This window comes from Balaenoptera musculus, chromosome 21 (assembly GCF_009873245.2).
Source record: "Balaenoptera musculus isolate JJ_BM4_2016_0621 chromosome 21, mBalMus1.pri.v3, whole genome shotgun sequence".
Lineage (NCBI taxonomy): Eukaryota > Metazoa > Chordata > Mammalia > Artiodactyla > Balaenopteridae > Balaenoptera > Balaenoptera musculus.
In genome coordinates, this window is record NC_045805.1 from 6,468,206 (window position 1) to 6,490,974 (window position 22,769).

The 22,769-nt window shown below is 42.8% G+C and overlaps 1 protein-coding gene across 1 annotated transcript; it reads left to right on the top strand.

Annotated features, from left to right (window-relative positions):
* Nucleotides 1-17,233: 17,233 nt before the first annotated feature.
* On the top strand, nucleotides 17,234-21,774 carry LOC118888061 (zinc finger protein 239-like). Its single transcript, XM_036839033.1, has 5 exons — nucleotides 17,234-17,245; nucleotides 18,888-19,014; nucleotides 19,736-19,831; nucleotides 20,990-21,346; nucleotides 21,413-21,774. The coding sequence occupies exons 1-5, from the start codon at nucleotides 17,234-17,236 to the stop codon at nucleotides 21,772-21,774; spliced, it is 954 nt and encodes a 317-aa protein (XP_036694928.1).
* The last annotated feature ends 995 nt before the right edge of the window (nucleotides 21,775-22,769 follow it).

Sequence of the window (22,769 nt, forward strand, 5' to 3'; positions counted from 1 at the left end):
AGTGGCCCCCACTTGCCGCAACTAGAGAAAGCCCTCGCACAGAAACGAAGACCCAACACAGCCATAAATAAATAAATTAATTTTTTTAAAAAATGGTAAGTTTAAAAAAAAAAAAACTAGCCAACTAGTAAGGATTGTCCTACAACAGTGTCTGCAAAGACTGGGAGAGCTGGATGTTCTTTTTCTTTTTGATGTTTAAAAAATGTTTTAATGTATTTATTATACTTTAACAGAGGCAAAAGCCTGGAAAGTATAGACTCCCGGAGGCTCCCATGGTATCAAGTGCCGGTCCTGCTTCTGGAGGTCGACTCGGAATATTTCAGGACGCTCCTCGGAAGAAAAAGTATCATGTGGTACAGCAGGAAACGCTTCCCGATACAGAGTGTCTCTTCGATGTGTATCAACAACCATAAAAATAATTCATAATAAGAAAGGTAATAATGGATATAATGATGGATAACAAAAACGATGATGATGATGATGATGGTGAGGGAGATATAATTATTATATTAATGATAATAATAAATCTAAAGAGATGGGAGAGGACAGGTTTCCTGCATCCTGGAGGGAGGGTCCTGATCCACTCCTGGCACAGAAGTACCGCTTAGTACAGACATTTAGCTCCGGGTTCTGTCACCCCTCAGATGCGGCTGCATTCCTGCCATCCACACTGGCCGGGCTCACAGGACTCAGACATCTAGACCTGCCCACTCTGGCCAGAGTCCTTGTAGGACATCATCCTCATAACTCTCTGATCTGCAGGGCGATGAGGACTGTGGGATCCACCCTCGGGCTCCCCAGAGGACCTTAACTGCAGCACATGCAGGGGGTGGGACTCAGCTGCAAAGAGCCGCCTGCCTCAGGGTGACTGCCTCCCCAGAGAGGCGGACAGGCAGTGATGACGAGAGGTAGGGGAGGCACAGCCCTGCGCACTTGGGTCCAATTTGGGGCAAATATGAAGGGCCGTGTCAGCACAGTAACCACCTGTGTGCTGGGCTGACCCTTGCTGTCAGGCTGAGGTGCAGCTGGGCTTCCCGTCTGCGTCCATTTCTGCCTCCTCATTGTTTCCAAACATGTTCATCTTGAAATCACTCCCTAATAAATATCCAGCACACGGAACTCCATCTCCTTTGCCCTGTGGTATCCCAAACTGTGACAAAAGTGGTACGATTCCAAGGAAAACAGGGCTCACGACAGAAGGAAGCAAATTCTGCTGAGGATGGAAATAACATAAAGACTGATGACCTCTCATGAGATTTGTCTTTTTTTTTATTAGATGTTAGCTTTACCGGCAAGAATAATGTGCATGAATTAATGGGGACAAAAAGATAACATTGGTGTGGGATGAGGAGAAATGTTAATTAATGGACTCTACCCTCAACTTGATTTAAAAAGAAACGAGAAGGCAGCAATTGGAAATAAAAGGGGCTCAAAGTGTTTTAGTTTTTTCAATTCAAATTTCAGGTTGGATGATACCATAATGTATTTAAATGCTAAGAGGATAGTTCCAAGAGAGGGAGTAGTTTAAAATAAAGTGTATACGTTTTAAATTATAACATAAAATTCATGATGTGGCAGGAGATAATAGGAACTGAATACAAATGTAGAAATAAATTACCAAGTTGAGATTAAAGGCAATTCCTTTCCTGTTATGAGGGAGATGGCATAAATAATGAATAACAGTACAGGAATACTCTAAATCTAGTGGTAGAATGTATATACATCCAAAATTATCTATTTCCCTAGACTAAAATGTTAACAGTTATCATTGCTGGGTAGTAGGATTATGGGTGATTTTTAAATGTAAAATTTCATTCTTTATAGGTTTCTATGGATTTCTACTATGAATAAATTACTTTTATATTGAGAAACAAATATAAAAATATCGATTTCCTTTGTGAAAGAGTTTATATACAACCTGATAAATGTGGAAAAAAAAAATGTGAGTCCATGGAGAATGAATAGCAATGGGGAAAGTTTGAAATACTCTTTAATGTGAATGGGAGACAGAATTGACAAGCAATTCAATCATAGGATTGCCAGGCATTTTTCTGAGAAATAACTGAAATGTCCTCAGATACAATGAAATACTTATTGTGTCCCCCAGTTTAATTATTTCCTCTTGGGAACCAGGAATTTTAAGCTTAAGGAGCCATCTGCACAACTGTAAGGTTTCCACTCAAATAGTTACCGATTCCCAGCTCGCTCTGCTTGCCGCATGACAGGCCAATAAATCAGAGACGAGGTGCTGAGGCAAAGAATAGCAACTTTATCAGGAAAGCCGGGCGTCTGGGAAGATGGCGGACTAGTGTCCTAGAGTACCATCTTATCGGGGTCTGGATGCTAGTTTCTTTTATAGAACAGAGAGGTGAGGAGGTGAGGAAGTAAAGTAAGAAGGCCATAAGTCTTGCAAAACATCTCCTGGTTTGGCCAGGCTCCGGGAGGGAATGTATTAATATCCTCTTTCTTGCAGCCATTCACAGGTGGGCAGGGTCAGAATGTCTCCGTGTGAGTTGAACAAAGGCAGTTTAGTTTAACATTCAGGCAGAGGGGCAGGGTTCCCCGATGCAGGTCAATATGTATGCTTATAGCTATAGAAAGATGTAGATCGACCCACCCTTCTCCAGCTGTAAGGAAATTGCCATCTCAAGTTAAGGAATTTAGTGCTTTTCTATGTATGGGAAGATGCAAGAGTCTGGGCTCGCTGAAATCATTCCTTTGATATGCAGCTCACCTATCTAGGGCCAGTATTCTATGTTTTCACATCCTGAGTTTCCTCAAGGCTCACCATAGGGGAGAGGCTGCAGTCTGATGGTGGCCAGATGGCAGGTATTCTTTGTTTCCTTCTGGAGTTCCCTCAGGGCTTACCAGCTCAGGTTAGAGGGCTGCAATTGTGGCTTGTGACATCCTTTCTTCACTGATATGGCAGGAAATATTCCATTTCTCAGATCCTCCCTTTGGTCCAGAATTAGACCAATATTTGGGAGACATTTCATGACCAAATCTTTTCCCACAGAGCTGGGAGGCTCAGCCCAGATCAGGCGAAAATTCTTGTTGATATGCCACTCCAGGTGCTAATTTCCAGATTAGGCCCTGTTGATAATTAAAGATTTTCTGGGGGCTTCCCTGGTGGCGCAGTGGTTGAGAATCTGCCTGCTAATGCAGGGGACACGGGTTCGAGCCCTGGTCTGGGAGGATCCCACATGCCGCGGAGCAACTAGGCCCGTGAGCCACAACTACTGAGCCTGCGTGTCTGGAGCCTGTGCTCTGCAACAAGAGAGGCCACGATAGTGAGAGGCCCGTGCACCGCAATGAAGAGTGGCCCCCACTTGTCGCAACTAGAGAAAGCCCTCGCACAGAAACGAAGACCCAACATAGCCAAAAAAAAAATAATAATAATAATAAATAAATAAATAAATAAATAAAAAAGATTTTCTGGATTCTCTGTCTTACTAGTCTATTATGAACCAGGAAATGTTTTCCCTATTGCTTCTTCCCATACGTAGAATCACACTATTACAATTATTCTATGAGAGTCATAAATGTGATCTATTTCCTCAAGATGTTTGGCCATCATCAATTTTGTTGGAGGCCTGGTTATACACTGGGTACTGTAAGAGAGAACAATTTTATAAAAATAGACAGGATATAAGTAATGCAGCTAGTAACACTGACGAAGAAGTCATAGTGCAGCAGGGAGACGCAAAGCATAAACAGTTTGGAAACAAAGAACAAATTAAAACAATGTTTAGTATAACTGGTTGTGATCCAGTTACAATAAGCCATAAGGTCCACAGGAGAGCCGGCTGGAGAAGCCAACTTCTGGCGGATCAGGAACAGAGAAAAAGATAAATGTTTCACCTTTGTTTACAAAGGTATATACTTCATCAACTTATTGTAGGTCATAGCCTAAGAGAAAAGGTTTTTCTGGAAAACAAGGATTAAGGCTAGTATAGTTCCCAAAGTCATATTTATAAATCACTGTCATCTACAATTGGCACTCACCATTGGCACTTGCCATCTACCTCTACAAGGAGTAAATCATGTGCTGCTTCAGCTGCTGACTTTCAACACCCCCTGAAAGGAGTTCAGGGTGGGGAGCTGAAATGAGGCACTCTGTGCTCTGGGAAAAACTGGCAGAACAGGTCTTCAGATAGTGAGCTATTTTCAGGAGCCGATTTTATGAGCCCAATTCTTGTATCTCCTCATATCTGAAAAGCACTAAAATCCTTCAGGGTGATGACTGTTCCTCGTGACTAGCAGAAACCTTCTGCAAAAAATATGTGCTCGATTGCATGTACTCCCCCTTCACCAAAATCACATATATACTGACCTTCCCCCCTGCCTCTTTGGAGCAGTTTCTCAGAGCCATCTGAAATGCTGTCTCCCGGGCTGCAGTCCTCATTTTCCCCCAAATAAAACTTAACTCGCAACTCTCACGTTGTGCATTTTTTTAAGTTGACATCATATTCATCAGTTCATTCAGTCCCCTGTAATTAATTCCTGTAGATCTGGATGAAGTAATCAGGTTTTCCATTAGTTTTGTCATTTTTTACCCAGTCCAGTGGTATCATCTAAAGGCTATCAGAAACTTATATTTGTTTAAAAAAAAAGTTCCTTTTTATGAGTCTTCTTGAAGATGGCAGTTTTGCAAAGCATCACCTTAGTTGCCTATGCATGATAAAGGTCTTTAAAAGGCAAGGCGAAAGATCTGACTACAATTCTTCTTGGCAAAGAAGCTATCCAAGTTGCTGTGACATACAACATGTTAAGATAACAACCAAAATTATAATATTATACCAGGACATATAGAAATTTCAGAAACTTTATATAATTTCTAGAATGTCTATATTAATAACATTTATTCATACCGTATAATCTGAGGAGGCTTAACACACATTTGACAATGCTTTCTGTGTAATGTAGCATACCAACCAACTCTAGTCAGTTTAATATATATGTGTGTGTGTGTGTATATTCTTTTCTGAGGTGCCTCGGGGTCACAGTTCCCTAGCCCCGAGAAAGGAAGAAAATCCCAACCAGCGCTCTGCTGCAGGCGAAACCAACGCAATAGGGAAGGAGACCCTGGCGTCGTCACACACAAGTCCCATTATCAAATCGGTCTCTCAGGGTCACAATTCCCTAGCCCCAAAAAAGGAAGACTCCCAACCAATGCCCGGTCAGTCCAAAAGGGGAGAACCCCAACCAATGCCCCATCGGAGATGAAGCTGAATGAATGATTAAGGCTAGTTCAAAAGGAAAAATCCCAACCAAATCTCCACTGCAGGCGAAACCTACGCATTAGGGAAGGCTCTCAGGGGCCCTCTGAAGCTTCCCAAAGCTAGCTGAAATCAAAAGAACTTTAATTAGAATTTGATAGGAAGTTCATCAAAAATATCAAAAAGTTGTTTTTTTTTTAAACATTTGGTCAGATAGAATATTTAAGAACAAATACAGATCAGTTAAAGGCAAGATAGTTCACACAATCTGTTATCAGAAGCAGCATTCTAAGTAAACTTGTTCTCTTAGCAGAGAGGAACCAAGTCTGGTCCGGCACCAGTCTACTTTTAATAACAAAATCCATTTACTCAATTAAATTTAATCTAATCTCAGCCTGACCATGCATAAAACTCCTTTTTACTCAAAGCACATATCCCACTTTCCTACTGTATAGTGAAATGTTTTATTATTTTTAGTAGCTTTAATTACTTATTTAAATTAGAACCCCCAACTCTTTTTTTTTTTTTTTATTAATTAATTTTATTTTTATTTTTGGCTGCGTTGGGTCTCCGTTGCTGCACAGGCTCTCTCCAGTTGTGGGGAGCCGCGGCTACTCTTTGTTTCGGTGCGCGGACTTCTCATTGAGGTGGCTTCTCTTGTTGCGGAGCACGGGATCTAGGCGCGCGGGCTTTGGTAGTTGCGGCATGCAGTCTCAGTAGTTGTGGCTCGTGGGCTCTAGAGCGCATGCTCAGTAGTTGTGGTGCACGGGCTTAATTGCTCTGCGGCATATGGGATCTTCCCGGACCAGGGCTCGAACCCCTGTCCCCTGCATTGGCAGGCGGATTCTTAATCACTGTGCCACCAGGGAAGTCCTAGAACCCCCAACTCTTAAAAACCTTAATTTCTAGTAAAAACCAAGAGGCAAGTAATAGTTACCAAAATCTGGAGAGACTATTTTAGATAATTTTCAGAATGAATTATTCCTATGGAGTTTACCTAAAAGCTCTTATCTTGTTTGCATTTGATTCACTCATAAAAATTTCATCATACCAAGTTATCTTTCTTGCTGACAAATTTGCAACAGATATAACAAGATTTCATTTAACTTCTATTAAACCTAGTGAAACAAGAGGGAAGGGGGTAGGGCACAACCTTTAAAAGAATGACATAGCCATAGTACATGACAAAGACTGATTAGAACCAACGGGGTCCAGTATGGCGGAAGATCCGACTTCCAATAGACTTTGAGCCTCATTATGCGCTCATTGTAATACTTTAGCTAAATGACACACCCACCACAGCTCCATGGCAGTTTTGAGGCCAACCATAAAAGGTCAAAAAGTGGGCGGTGGCCCAATTCCTGGGAATCCCCGCCCCTTCCCCCAAATAGTTGGAATAATCCTCCCACTCATTAGCCTATGAAATGACCAGCCCGTAAAAACTAACCGCACCATGTTTCCAAGTCTCTTGCCTTCCGAGATGGCCCACAGTCTGTCTGGATGTAGAGTGTGTTTCTCTCTAAATAAATCTGATTCTTACCTATCACTTCGTCTCCGAATTCTTCCGCGGCGAAGAGAGAACCTTAACTTCACCTTGAACTATTGGCGAAGCGAGTCAGAAGAATACGATAAGCCTCAGCCTCTCGCCTCTCTTGGGCTTGAGGGGCCCTACTCACCATTACTCTCCCACCCTCTCTTTTGCTTTCTTACGCTCTGTTGCCTTTTTGGACTTAGCCTGTGGCCTCTCTTGGGCCTGAGAAGCGCGGCCTTACTTCCAGCCATCTCCATCTCTCCCTCCCTTTCTTATAGTCTGTCTCATTTTCAGACCTATTGCAGCAAAAATGTGGGCTCAGGACGAGCATAACATCGCCCCCTCCCCGAGGCTACCCGCATAGGCTTATTGGTCCACGTCTGCCTAACTATCCTTGCCTCAACTCTGCATCCCTTCGTCACTCTTACTTGCCACTCTTATCTCGTGACTTTGCTGGAAACGGGGGGAAAAATCTGCCAGGCATTTTCCAACCTTGCCGCTAGGTCTTCCACTTCTTACTGTTACGTATGCGCGGGGCATGCCAGGGAAAGCTGGCACAGACAGCTAAGGACCCTAACCATAGGATCTTTGCCCTCTGGGTTTGCCTTATGCACCATTTAATTGACTATTCACAGGTCCAGTTGTGTAAAAAGATGGACTACAGCCTTACTTAGAGTTCGTGCCCCTGGTTACTGCAGCTGTCATCCCTGTAGGGCGCTCCCTCCACGGTGGGCGGTCCCCGGGGTGTCAGGAGGGGGGGGTCCCCCGCCGCCTGGTTGGGACTTAGGGCAGTGGGACCGTCCCTTCACCGCCAGCCTCCTGGTGTTTGGCCCGCCCCCTCCAGGGTCCACCCTGACGTCACCCCGCCCTGTTAGGGCGGGGCAGGCGGCTCAAGCTGGGTGGGCCTTGCACCCGGCCCCGCCCCGGGGATACGTGCCCGGGCACTGACCCGCCTTTGCGGCGCTTGCCTCCCCGGGTCGAGTGATTGGGAGGGTCCTCTCAGGGTCGCGGGGCCTCCGTCCCCCCAACGACAGTCACGAGGCCTCGGCCTCAGCTGCAGATCCGCCCCTGCGCCCCGCCCCAGTGCCCGCTGGCCAGAGCACGTGTGGGAAGGCGGGGGGAGCGTGGCACCCAGGCCCCAGGGGTGCCGCCCACAAAAGGGAAGGGAAAAGACAGGGTTGTTTCCTTTTTCAGAAACCATCTCCCTTAATGGTCAGTGTCTGCTCTCTGAAACTTACCACCTTTATAGAGAAAAAGCCTGGGACTTAGATAGGTCTTAGAACCACGAGGATGTCCAGGGGGAACGTATATCAGAACACAGGGATTAATCTGTAGAATCTATAGAGAAACCTCAGGAAGGGCACTCATCCCGGGTACTGCGGATGCCAGGGTAGGACACGGGCCCCAGGACGCTGCGGCCAACAGGACTGCCACATGGGGGGGCAGCTGGCCCCCACTGTGGATGAAGTCAGCAGGACGAGCTGGACAGGGGTGCCTGGGACCAGCCCTGTCTTTCAGAGCCCCCATGGGACCACCTAACCCTAGTGCCCCTCTCTGGTGCAGGAGCACTCGCTCCCCGAGGGAACGACGGGGAACGCCTCCACCATCCCTAGGGACTCGCCCCTCGGGTGCAATTTGAGTCACTGGGACAAGTGTTTTCTCGATTCTTTAAAATGAAAAAGCTCATTTTCTTTTGTAATGTATAAACTTCAGGACGATGAGGCCTGGCCAGAAAACGGGAGCTTCAACTATAATGCCATCCTACAGTTAGACATCTTTTGCGAAAGACAGGGGAAATGGACAGAAGTTCCTTATGTACAGGCTTTTATGGCCCTGAGAGAAAACCCAGAGCTATGCAAGTCCTATGTTAGGTAACCTTGCCGGTTGGGACCCATTCGGGCTACACAAAAGCCCTCTCTAGTGGCACCCCTGGAAGAAAAGGGGCCCCAGACAGAAGACCCAAATACTTTCGAGGGACACATTGTATGTGCAACCCACTTCATCAGCCAATCAGCTCCCGACATCCGTCGGAATCTTCTGAAGCTTGCCATGGGGCCCCAAACCCCTCTTAACCTTATTGACAAGCTTTCAGTGTCTTTAACAATAGAGACCAGGCTGAGGAGGAAAAGAAGGAACAGTGTGACCTAAGGAAGGAACTACGGCAAGCCAGGCTTTGGGCAGCTGTCATGACAAGACCTAACCCACCTCCTGGTCACCCCAAAAGTACTCCCGGAAGACCTCCGCCAGGGAAGGGAGCTGTTCAGCTGTGGGAGTCCCAAACACCGGAACAAGGAATGCTCAGGAAACAGGTCCCAGCCTAAACCCCAGATGCCATGCCCACTCTGCAAGCAGATGGGCCACGGCTCCGAACGGAGCAAGGAAATTCCTCCATGCCAGTCATGGCAGTGGCTGGTTGACAGGACCTGGGACCTCCCAAGGCTCCCGAAAAGACAGTCATCATCACACGGGAGGAACCGCGGGTGACCATTGACATGGCAGGTAAGCTTGTCCAATTTCTAGTGGACACAGGAGCCACTTACTCTGTGCTGACTTCTCACGCTGGGCCCCTTGCCCCTGTAATCTGCTCTATTGTTGGGGTCGAAGGAAAGCCAAAACTAAAACCCCTCTAACTTGCACCTGGGGAAAAAGTCTTGTAACTCCCAAGTTTCTTGTCATGCCTGAATGCCCCAGCTCATTATTGGGAAGGGATTTTCTCTCAGCCTGTGGTCATCTCTTACTCTCTGAAAACCAAAGCCAAGGAATATTTTTGGCTGGACTATGTATTACACAAGACACGGACAGACCAACCCAAAATATTCCCCCCCAAATTAAAAAGCTTATAGATCCGCAGGTCTGGGATCAGGGAATCCCAGAGAAGGCAAAGTTTGTCACTCCTATAAGAATCACCTTAAAGGAAACTAGTAACTTCCCTTCCAGTTATTCCCTTATTCCCTGCCAATACCCTATAAAACCAGAGGCTCAACAAGGCCTTCAACCCCTAATCTCAAAATTCATTAAATACAGGCTTTTGGTGCCATGCCAATCTCCCTGTAATACTCCAGCCCTCCTGGTCTTCTCCAGGAACCCTTATCTCCATCATCCTTTTAAAATGCAATTTCAGACTTTCCTGGTAGCACAGTGGTGAAGAATCTGCCTGCCAATGCAGGGGACACGGGTTCGATCCCTGTTCCGGGAAGATCCCACACGCCGTGGAGCAGCTAAGCCCATGCGCCACAACTACTGAGACTGCGTTCTGCAACTACTGAAGCCCGCGTGCCTAGAGCCCGTGCTCCGCAACAAGAGAAGCCACTGCAATGAGAAGCCCGCGCACCGCAACGAAGAGTAGCCCCCACCTCGTCGCAACTAGAGAAAGCCCACGTGCAGCAACAAAGAACCAACACAGCCAAATAAATTTTTAAATAAAATAAAATAAAATGCAAATTTCAAAGAGGGTAAAGCAATTTAGAACTTGACTTGTGAAGGATAAAGGACACTTAGAAATCCTAAGTGTCTTCTGTAAACATTAGTAAAAAGGGTTTAGCCATCTAGACAGGTGACGTTGATTTGTTCCATCTGCCAGAAGCCCAGTTTGAATCCAACCCCTTGTAACTGATGGGTTTGACGTTGTACCTGACAGGGCTGAAATTTTGAAATGGGATCTATGAAGTCTCTGTTTGTGTGTTTGTATACATCTGTGTGTGTTGTAGGTCCATGGTATTGCCAAAATTAATTCATAAAAGAGCTCTATTTAATTGGCTTAAAGTAAATTAAGTGCTTATAGTTTATATAAATATTCAGAAATATGATCTGGCCAGAATGAATTTCAGGTTTATGTCATCTGGAAAATAGTCAATACTAAATTAATATCTGGCATTGAAGATGGCTTAAGCTTGGTGTAATTAATATAGACATGTCTTTTGAGTCATCAATGTTATGTATAATATTTCTGTTGTACCTAGGTTTACTAGAGGTGAAATAAGACCTCATTCTATCTGTTACAAATTTGTCAACGAGAAAAGTAACTCGATGTGAAAAAACTTTTAAGGAAAGTAAGGTGTGTGTTTTTAGTAAAGAAGGTATGAGGAATGGAATTGCATTTTATTAAGGGAAAAGAAAGCAAGTCTGGATGGTTTTGGATGGGAAAAAATAAAGTGGTGGATACAGAAAGTGATGGAAGTTTTGTGGAAAGTGAACCCTGAGAAAAGAGTTTTGTGCATGGCCCGGATTGACTAGGTTTAGAATAAATTTAATTGAGTAAATGAATTTTAAAAGTAAGCTGGTGCAAAACCTGAATTTGGCCTTTCTCTCTGTTAAAAGGACAAGTTTTCTTAAAATGTTAAACTGCCTTTGGTAACAGGTTTTAAGTTCTTTACCTTTTAAGTGATCTGTTATGTATTTGCCTTTAAAATCTTTTATTGTGGGGCTTCCCTGGTGGTGCTGTGGTTAAGAATCCACCTGCCAATGCAGGGAACATGGGTTCGAGCCCTGGTCCGGGAGGATCCCAACGCAGCCAAAAATAAAATAAATTAAAAAAACAAAACAAAACAAAAAAAACCAACAACAAAAAAACTAACCATGCCATATTTCGAAGTCTCTTGCCTCCGGTGGCCCACACTCTGTGTAGTGTGTTTCTCTCTAAATAAATCTGATTCTTACCTGTCACTTCATCTCCAAATTCTTTCACGACAAAGAAAGAACCTGAAATTCACCGGGAACACTAGGTGCAGTGAAAGTATTATACTCAATAATGACAACTCTAAAGACAGGTCTATATTTATTAGATCAACAAGCTTAAGCCACCTTCAGTACCAGATATCAGTTTGATGCTGAATATTTTCTAGGTTACGTGAGCCCAAAATTCATCCTGGCCAGTTTTGTATTCCTGAGTATATAAGCACTTAGTTTTGTTTTTCTTTTTTAGTCAATTAAGTAGAGCTCTTTTACAAATTAATTTTGGTAATACCATACATCTACAACACACATAGACAACACATACAAACACACAAACAGACCTCATAGTTCTCATTTCCAAATTTCAGCCCTGAGTCAGGTACAGCAACATAAAACCCATCAGTTTACAAAAGAGATTGGATTAAAATTGGGTTTCTGGCAGATGGAACAAATCAAGCTCGCTTGTCTAGAGGGCTAAATCTTTTTACTAATATTTACAGAAAAGACACTTAGATACGTTGCCCTCTTTTAAAAGGATGGCAGAGATAAGGGTTCCTAACAAGACCAGATAGGACATTTGCATCTCAAAGATACAGGCAAGTTTCTCCTAGGATGACTTTGTAAGATAAGTAAGGAAGGTTTGGGGAGTGGTAAAAGGATTGGTGGAAAAAAAAAAAAAAAAAAAAAGGATTGGTGGGCTTTGGATTATTTTTGAAGCTACACCTCTGGTCCTGTAAAGACTAGATTTGTAAAACAAGGACAGTTTTTTTCTTTTTTTCAAAGAATTGGGTGGCTACCTCAGTGATATTGAAGGACTGACACACCCACTTACCTATGTTGGCATGTTTTACTTTTAGCTGCTGTGATTCTGCTGCAATAAGAATGCAGAAAAAAGCATCTCTTAAGTCTATGACTGAGAACCAACCGCATTCTCCCTGAATAGTTGTGAACAGAGTGTATGGATTAGGCACCACAGGGTGTAAGTCTTGGACTACTTCATTAATAGCCCTCAAATCTTGGACAAAGCAATACTCTGCTGAGTTTGGCCTTTTGACTGGGAGGATAGGGGTGTTATATGGGGACCTGCCAGGTTTAATCAGTCCTGCTTTTGAAAACTTTTCCAGAATTGGCTGAATTCCCTTTTGGGCCTCTTGTCTCAGTATATTGTTTTAGATTAGGTGTCCCAGCATCCCTTTTGCAAAGGAAATCTCATCCCAAAAGGGGGATTGGACACTCTGGCATATATAAGAAGCTATGTTTCAGGGCGAGGTCCCCTAGTTGGCATTCTAGAGGTTGTAAGAACGAACAGTTTTGTACTTCTCCAGAAACTCCCATGAACAGGATAGACTGAGATGTTTTCTGTGCAACCTTAGTATTTACCACAGAGTATGTGGCACCCGTGTCTACTAGAAAGTCAATCAACTTGTTCCCCACTTGTCAAAGTTACCCGGGCTTCCAGTGGGGAAATTAGAATCGGATGCCTCAAGTCCAAGGGAGTCCCCGGGCTTCCTCATTCATTATCAGAGTGTTCCTCTCTTTCTACCATATGAGAGGCTCCTGTCTCCTTTTTATTATTCTCCTTCTTATTCTTTAGTCTAGGGTAATCTTTTTTCCAATGCCCTTCCTCCTTGAAGTAAGCACATTTTTCCTTCCCCAATGGTTGCTTACCTTCCTTTAGGTTACTCACCTTCCAGGAATTCAATGCTGCTGCCAGAAAAGCTGCCTTCCATTTTACATCTTCTTGCTTCTGTTGTCATTCCCTGTTGTTGAATACTTTAAAAGCAACATCTACTAATTGAGAAGGGTTCATTCCACATACACCATCTAACTTCTGTAATTTTCTTATATGTGGGGCGCTTTGCCCGATGAAGGTCCATCCTTATGTTCTCAGGGTCTGCACCTGTATAGTGCCTATAAGCTTGATAAATCTTTTCTAGAAACTCCGATGGATCCTCATTTGGTTTTTGTTTTATCTCCTGAATTTTGTTAAAGCTCTTTTGTCTAGGTCTGCCCTTGGGTTTCCTTTCAACCGCTGCACCATAAGGGGGCAGCCCTCTGACTCCTTTCCTCCTGATGCAATAGCATAAATGCTTCTACATATGGAATCTCGTCTCTTTCCCCTGCTCTTTTGCAAAACACTTCTAATTGCGAGATTGTATAGTAATTGAGTGAGCCATTCAGGAGCCATCGCTCCTCTGATCCTAACATATATTGGGTCCACACCCTATTACAATAGTATATCACCTCTTTCTTAGTCCTAGGCTCACGGCTATGTTTTGCCCATTTATCTAATATATGCCCCAAAGGGCTCTCCTTTGGGATAGATGGAATATTTCCCATTTTTTATGTTTGATAACACCAAAACACAAAAGACGCAAACAAATTCCAACATAGATGCAGGCAAATGAACAGGTTCCCGAATCAGGTAGAGTCCAAGAACAATTCCCCTCTCCAACAGGGTAGCCCAACCAAATGCAAAACAAATTGAGGGGGAATTTGTTCACAGTAGTACCAGAGCTACATACCCTACAAAGAGCGAGTCTCGCAGAAGTTTGTTGATTCCTTGCTCCAACTGCCAAGTGCTGGGGTAGCCGGTGCCACTTCAGGGAATTTTGAAGGGAAGATCCTCAGGAGAAATAGTCCCAGAAGCTGCTAGGGCCTTGTCTCAAAATTCCTGACTGGGGCCGGCTAGCCATGATCGGCAAGGCTCTTGGCTGGCTAAGCCAAATTTGTTACTGAGTCCAAGCTTGCTCTGCTCGCCACATGACAGGCCAATAAATTGGAGATGAGATGTTGAGGAAAGGAATAGAGACTTTATTCGGAAAGCCCAGCATCCAAGAAGGTGGCAGACTAGTGTCCTAGAGTACCATCTTATCAGGGTCTGGATGTTAGTTTCTTTTATAGAACACAGAGGGGGAGGAGGTGAGGAAGTAAAGTAAGAAGGGCCATAAGTCTTGCAAAACACCTGGTTTGGCCAGCCTGGGAAGGGGGTGTGTTAATTTCTTCTTTCTTGCAGCCATTCACAGGTGGGCAGGGTCAGAATGTCTCCCTGTGAGCTGAACAAAGGCACTTTAGTTTATCATTCAGGCAGAGGGACAGGGTTCCCAGAGGCAGGCCACTATGTATGCTTATAGCTACAGACAGATAGTAACAAAAGCAATGGAGAGCAAAGGTTAAAGTAAAAGAAACAGATCCAACACGGAGACAGATTTTGTTCTTCCCTGTTACAAAATGTATAAATCAACTGTGAATGACCTGGAAGTAAAATTATTTACTATATTTTACTATGTAGGGACATTTTTTATTGATTTCTCCATTAACCAAGAAATAAAGTATAAAATTGTCTTCCCATTTTCTTTGGACAATTAATAAATTATTAACATGTTCTTGAAAGTTCTACATAGCCAGTGCTTTAAGAGTCAAGTTCTCCATCCCAGTAATATAACTTATATTGTCACCTCATTATTTACATTTCAGTTTTTCATATTTTCTCATCTTTCATTTTATTTGTAAGTACATGTTTCCTCCAGGGAACTCCAACTTCACGTACATAGAATTCCGTTATGTCTGATGTCCTGCTTTATTTCCAAGACACAGAATGTTTCCCCATACATAGAATGCACTCAAAAGTATTTATGGATGGGGCTTCCCTGGTGGCACAGTGGTTGAGAATCTGCCTGCCAATGCAGGGGACACGGGTTCGAGCCCTGGTCTGGGAAGATCCCACATGCCGCGGAGCGACTAGGCCCGTGAGCCACAATTACTGAGCCTGCACGTCTGGAGCCTGTGCTCTGCAACAAGAGGGGCCGCGATAGTGAGAGGCCCGCGCACCGCAATGAAGAGTGGCCCCCACTCGCCGCAACTAGAGAAAACCCTCACACAGGAACGAAGACCCAACACAGCAATAAATAAATAAATAAATAAATAAATAAATAAATAAATAAATAAATAAAATTAAAAAAACAATAAAAAGTATTTATGGATGAAAAAGGATAAATGGATTTTCCTAATATCCTTTTACAATGTCCTTTCATCTTTGCTCTCCAACTGTGTGTGAGGGTTATAATTTTATATCAGTCTGGAAAATCCAATCCAATTGAACAGGGTGTGTGGCTCACAGTGTGAAGCCCTATTAGGGTCTAGTTAGGGTGTGTCCCTGGAATGTAGCCAGATTAGGATTCCTGTAAAAGGAAAGTCAAACAGAGGAGGCATTTGTCCCGAGAAGAAGAAACAGAACAGGAGCAGTTCGGGATGGTGGAGGAAGAGGGATTGGCTGCTTGCAGTGGAACTTGCCTCTGAATCTATTTCAGCTTCACTAGCTCCTCTGATTTTGGGTTCTGGTAAATTCTCCAAACAGTGAGTTGTGAGGTGGCTTCATTCCCTTAAAATTGTCTAAGTCGAATCTGTCTTTAGACTTTTGTCCTATCAAAGCAGCTTCTTATGGTCTTTAAAATTTATTGTGCCAAGATTTATTTTATCACTCTCATAATTCTAGATTTGACTATTTGTGTCTTTTTTTGTTGTTTTTTGGTGCCAACAATACAGTCACTACCAGCCACATGTGGCTATAAAATTTAAATTAATAAAATTAAATAGCTCTATTTCACTACCTCTGTAGTGTTCCTTAAATTTCAAGTATTCCATAACCACACACGTGTGGCAGTTACTGTATTGTACAATGCAGATACAGAGCACTTCCTTCACCTTGCAACGTTCTATTGGCACGTTGATCTGTATCTTATGTGTTATTTTTTGTTGTTGTAAATACTTCATTTCCTGCCTTTCTGGATTAATTTCCTTTTATGGGTTTCATCAAGCGATTTCCTTCATTTATTTACTTATTACATTTTATTTATTACATGTCTTGAGATAGATATTTTAAAATAAGTATCTCAAGATAAAATAAATCTCTTGAGGTATTTATTTTAATTATTTTAAAAAATTAATAAATATTAACCATTGATTCTTATTACTTGAGAGATGGAGTTGCACAGGGATTCCTAGGTATATTGGTTCTTTCTGCTTATAGGGATGCCCTGTTGCACATGCCTGGGGATTTCCTGGATACCAGATAGGGACTTACATATTCCTATCTATCTATAGGGTAAATAACCTGAGAGTAAAAAATAACAGTCCATTTCACTCTGAATTTGCCTTGACATCAAAACCAAACATAATCCACGGCCAAGTCTGAATTAGTTTTCCTAGATCTTCCTTCCCTCCTTGAACACTCCCATGTTCTCTGGCTAATCCAAATCAGACACAGTATTTCCTGGGGGTCCCTTAGGCATAGTGAATTGTCCTGGGTAAATGAGTTACTTGGTCATAATATGTAGTTTATCTGTGGGTGCATGAGGCAAGAGAATGATCTGAGGAGTTGCAGAGTGTTTCCCTACAGGAGGAAACCACAGTCTACACGTGGCATGAGTCACGATTCCCAAGAGTTTGAATCAAGGAGGACATTGAATCATTCTGGATGCCCTAGGCTGCTGCACACACAAAACTCAAGGCTTATCATGGCTTATTTATAAGAGGTCTGTAGTTTGACCTTCTTTATTAGCATCCACGTCTGTAGCCTTCTAACATGTTACCCTGCAGAGAAGATTCTTAGAGTGCATCAATTATTTTGGTTTGAGGGGCTGGGGGTCACGCCCAGGTGACAGTTTGGGACTCCATTTCAGGTGGGTCTGGAAGTTCTGCACAGGACTGGAGTCTCATGGCTTTTTCTCCATCCTCAGATTTGCCTGCTCAGTGCTTAGATTGGCTGTGAGTGAAATCCCGAGAAAGACTCCTGGCGACTGACTTGTTGACGATGGAGCCTCTGGTGAGTAACAACGCCTTCTTCTCCTGAAGCTACACCCCGAGTTCCATTAGATGGATGAGTTTTTCAAACTGGCGTGTATGTTCTAAGTGTAGTCAGGCAGTATTCAGTCATCTGAACTCAAATTACTTTGCTCTAGGACTCTGGGATAGTTATCGTGGGTCAGGACTAATCAGAAACTGATCTCATTCTTTAATTAAACTTATGAGAGCCGGCACTAATCATATGTATTTACAGAAGAGATAAGAAAACTTCTTTTAACTTGTTCAACCCTTGTCCTGATTGGCAAACAAAGATTAACTTGTTGACCATTTTTGGATGTGCTGTGCTTAGGAGTTGGTGATGGCAGGTAGCAGAGCTGAGGAAGGAGCAGACATTCCAGTCCCTGGAGACTCAGAGGTTACAGACTGTGATGTAATGAATCCAGTGTTACACCACCTAGTGTGAGGCTGTTCAGTGTCGACAAGAGCAGAGCACAGGTTTAGAACTAAAGGGGAATCATTTTACTTTTTCTCCACTTGAAACCTCTCACAGTTATTCAGTATATACGCACTACTGAAGATTTCTGAAAAACTCACCAAACTATCATTAGCATTCTTTCCCCAAGTCACACATTTTATATACCTGTTAGTAATTAACCTTTTATTCATATTTGATAACTAGAAGGAATATGTAGGGAGGAGCATTTTCTTAATTGTTCTAAAAAGAAAGGAGAAAGACTAGAGTAGGTAGAATAAAATTAGGTTCTTTTATAGATTTTTTAAAAACTGAGAAAACAAAGCCAATAACTAGGCTTCTTTCATCCCTCAGCATGGAGACAAGATTAGATTACAAGAGAAACTGTGATAACTAAGGTCTAGGTCCCTGAGAATGTAGATAGTGGGAGTCCTCCTGTCACAGCGATGGTCAGGCTAGGTCTGTCCTTCACTCCAGCCTCAGCTGCTGAAGTATCTGACCTCAGAGTTTGTTATGAACACCTGTGTCCTGTAGCGTTAAGAGGAAACACCTCCTGGTACCAAGTTCTGTATGAATCTTGCTAACTTCTGAGGAATGCTAGGCATTCCTTCATGGGTCTTAATTGATAGAATAATGTATTTCTTGTAGGTTTGCTAGACAGGAACCACTTAATAGAAAAATACATTGGATGTTTTAAAGCTCATAACAAGTTATTAAAGCAGTTCATATTTGGGAAATGAAATGTTCCTCTAGGGAAATAACTTAAAACAAAAGTCATGTTTTCAAAGTAGCCCATCATGGTTATTGTTTGTCTTGTCATGAATCTGTAGAGTTCCTTGAAATTATTAGGGAACAGAAATTGAGTTATGAATTTGCAAGTGAATATTTTATAATCACCTGTCTGGAAGTCCTAATTCCCAGATTATTAAAAAATGTCCATTTCGTATTATAACACACTTCAAGTGATATTTCTGTAAAATAAAGCTTCATGACGTCAGAGTGTGTAGGTGTCTGTGAATGTACCTGAAAGGCAGACACCAGCTCAGCGCTGGCAGAGAACCGAGGAGAACTACAAACAGAGCGTGATCCTTTATCCACCCAGACCCCATCACTTCCTCATCTCAACCCTCCCACTCTGGACAGTGGTAGGGACTGCTCTGTCTAAACCAGAACATCCCTGATGTTTTAGGAATCAGTGACGTTTGAAGATGTAGCGATCAACTTCACCCAGGAAGAGTGGGCCCTGCTGGACACATCCCAGAAAACCCTGTTCAGAAACGTGATGCTGGAAAATATCACCCACCTGGTCTCCATAGGTGAGTCTGTCAACACGGATGTAGGTGCACGTGTGTTCACTCCATTCATTCACTCACTGAACAAGCATTTAGATCAGCTTCCCTGTGTCCCACTCCAAGTCCTTCCTGATTCTTTGATAGTCCTCATAACTACTTAAAAAGAAGACGTTTCTTTTCATGGCACTTTTCATTACTACACTGGAAGGTAATCTTGGCCACATTTCATATCTCTGTTGCTACTCAGTGTTTACACTCAGAACAGAACTGGGGATTCAATGGATATTTTAATGTATAAGTAAATGGATCAAATATTTTAAAAATGATTCTTCTGTTCTAGTCATTCCATGAAGGCTTGAGACCAGAGTCGTGTATATGACATAATTTTGATGATTCCTGTAAGGTATATCCTTACTGGCTCCTGTTGAAAGTAATACTTCAGCCCACTGTAGAGTCTTTTAATCTTTCCCATTTGGAAAACACTGAGGATTCTGTAATCTCTCTTTGAACTTGTGCACAGGCATCAGCCGCTAGAGGGCCTCACTGTGTTTGCTGCTGCTCTGGATTTCCTCCTGGTCTGCTGAAGGACCTTCACTGTTTTGTCTGTTGAAGATGTTGTTGCTGCACTGACCTTCAATTATCCTCTTTATTTTCCTCTTTCCCTTACCCTGGACTTGAGCACAGCAAAGGATAATTAGACCAGACTCAAAATCCAACACTTTTTTTTCTTTTTCAAATCAAACAGGGTATCAGATCAGCAAATCAGATGTGATTTCCCAGCTCGAACAAGGAAAAGAGCTGTGGAGTGAAGCAACAGGATGTCTTCAAGGCCAGAGCCCAGGTAAGAATCAGGGGCCTGTGCTTCACTGCAAGAAAGTTTCAGTCAGTGTGTTAAGTCCTTGGAAACACCAAATGAAAGTTTTATGAAGTGAGCGATATATTCTAAACTGGAGGTGAAGACATTGGGCTGAAATTCTTTATGTTGTTACCATTCTTTGCATCTAGCAATGAAAATTCATATTACTTCCTGCCATTTTCTATTCTTTAAGGAAAAGGGTGCTTGTGGACTTACTGCAGTTAAACTTTCACATAGTGATTCTTGTCCTGATTGTCCCATTTAATGTGTTTTCCATCATTTGCTGACCCAATGTCTCTCCACCACATTACATTTTTATATTTTCATCCTGTTTTTTTCTAATAGACAATGACTTTTAAAGTATTTCTACTACCTTGAGTATTTCTTTATTATACATTGTTTCTCCAACTAAGTGCCAACTTTTGAAAGATACTCACATGGACCTTGGTGTTTGTTTACATTTCTATTTCCCTAATGCCATTCTAAAATCTATATTTTTTCCATTTCTTTAGACGGTGAAACTCCACTTAGACAAGAAATGATATTCACGCAAAGTGTCTACAGGAAGCACATATCTGCCACCATGCCAATGGTAAGTTTCATGGGTAGAACAACAGTCATCCAAATGAAGGACCTGGCAGTGAGATAAGTTGGCAATTGAGCACAATTGCTTGTATGTAATTAAGTGGAGATTGACCTCTTTCTGGGAATATTTTTGGATAGGCTGAAATCAGTTAAGAAATTAATATGAGCTCAAAACGACAACATGAGACCTAAGAAAAAAAGGCAGTTGCACAAACATTGCTCATCTCTTAGTCTTTACAGCAGACTGAAGTCTTCAAAATTAATCTGATATCTGGGTTGGGAAACAATAAAAGAATGTTTGTGCCTGCAGGGGAGTAACACAACATGTGTATGCAACTGACACTGGAAACATTTTAACAGGAGACTATTAACCACTGATGCTCTAGGGTGTAAATGTAGAGGCATGAGTGTCTGCATGGACGTGGGTGAACCAGTAACAGACTCATATCTCCTTCCCAAAACAGGTTCCTCACATGCAAGGGGATCCTGTTGGATGGACTGATTTGAGTGATGAATTTACTCCTAGATCTTCACCTAAACATTTATCAATTCACTTAGGGAGGAAACGTAATGTCAGCAAACAGTGTGGAAATTCACTTAGTCAAGGGTCATTCCTTGACGGACAGGATCACATTCACACTAGAGGTAAATCATGTGAATGTCCTCTCTGTGGGAAAGCCTTTATTAATTCCTCTTGTCTCAGACGACACAAGATGATTCATACTGGAGAGAAACCATATAAATGTCATCTCTGTGGACGTGGCTTTCTGCAAAGTTCTGACCTTAGAAATCACAAACGGATCCACACTGGAGAGAAACCATATAAATGTCATGTGTGTGGGAAAGTCTTCAGTCAAAGTTCCTACCTGAAAGAACATGAGAAAACTCACACAGGAGAGAAGCCATATAAATGCCGTCTATGTGAGAAAACTTTTAATCAAACCTCTTACCTTAGAAAACATAAGAAAATCCATTCCAGAGAGAAGCACTATGAATGTCATCAGTGTGGGAAAGCCTTTAGTCAGAGCTCTGGACTTAGTCAGCACAAGAGAATCCACACTGGAGAGAAACCACACATATGTCTTCTGTGTGGGAAGGCCTTCAGTCACAGTTCTGAACTGACTCGGCACAAAAGGATCCACACAGGAGAGAAACCCTATAAATGTCAGCAGTGTGGGAATGTTTTCAGTCAATATGCAAACCTGAGAAGACATGAGAGAACCCACGTTGGAGAGCAGCCCTATGAATGTCAGTGGTGTGGGAAATGCTTCAGTCACGGCTCTTCACTTAGACGACATGAGGGAACTCAGCACTGGAGAGAAAGTCAGGAGGGCCCTCAGTAGACATTCTGACCTGAGATGACATGGCATCATACATGTGAGGAATGTGGATGGAACACCAGCCATAGCTTTAGCATTTAACCACACCAAGGTTCACACCCACTAAAGAAACTCTGTCTGTAATCAATATGGACACTCGTTCAGGCATCACACTCGTCAGTCCAGACAGGCATCACCTGTGGATGTGGATCCATATGTGCCCTGTCTCTGTGGCAAAGCCTTTAGTCATTGGCCTGACCTCAGGTGACTTAACAGAACTCACTCTGTAAATACAATATGGGTGTTTTTAGCAACAGCTCCCAACTCTAAAGACCCTAGAGCAGTGGTCCCAAGCCTTTCTGGCACCAGGGACCACTTTCGTGGAAGACAATTTTTCCACAGATTGGGGGCTACAGGGACGGTTCAGGTGGTAATGCGAGCTATGGGGAGCTATGGGGAGCAGCAGATGAACCTTTGCTTGCTTGCCTGCCGCTCACCTCCTGCTGTGCAGCCTAGTTCCTAATAGGCCACAGACCAGTACTGGTCCATGGTCTGGGGGTTGGGGACCCCTGTCCTAGAAGACTTGAGCATAGGATAACCAACCCCTAGTTCTTCTTTGATAATTATTGGTCAACATTAGCCAACTCCCAGTGGAGAACCACTAAGACTATAATAACTGTTAATAAACATTCAGCCAAGCACCAGCCTTGATGTGCACAAGAAACTCAGCGAAAGAATAAACACTAAATCAAGAACAAAGATGAAGACTCTTGAGAAATATGAAAGTATGCTGAGCAACACCAAAGCATACTTATAAATAATTCGTACTGGAGAAGTTATTCAATATAAGGTCATGAGAAATTTTTTATTCATAGAGCAACCTCTCTGGTACATGTGTGCTCAGACTGTACATTACACCTTCAGTGTTCTGAAGGAAGGGAAGTTTTCAGTGGTCACTTATTTCTTAGACAACATTAAATTCTCACACTGAGGATGCAGCAATCCTAAAAATCAAAATG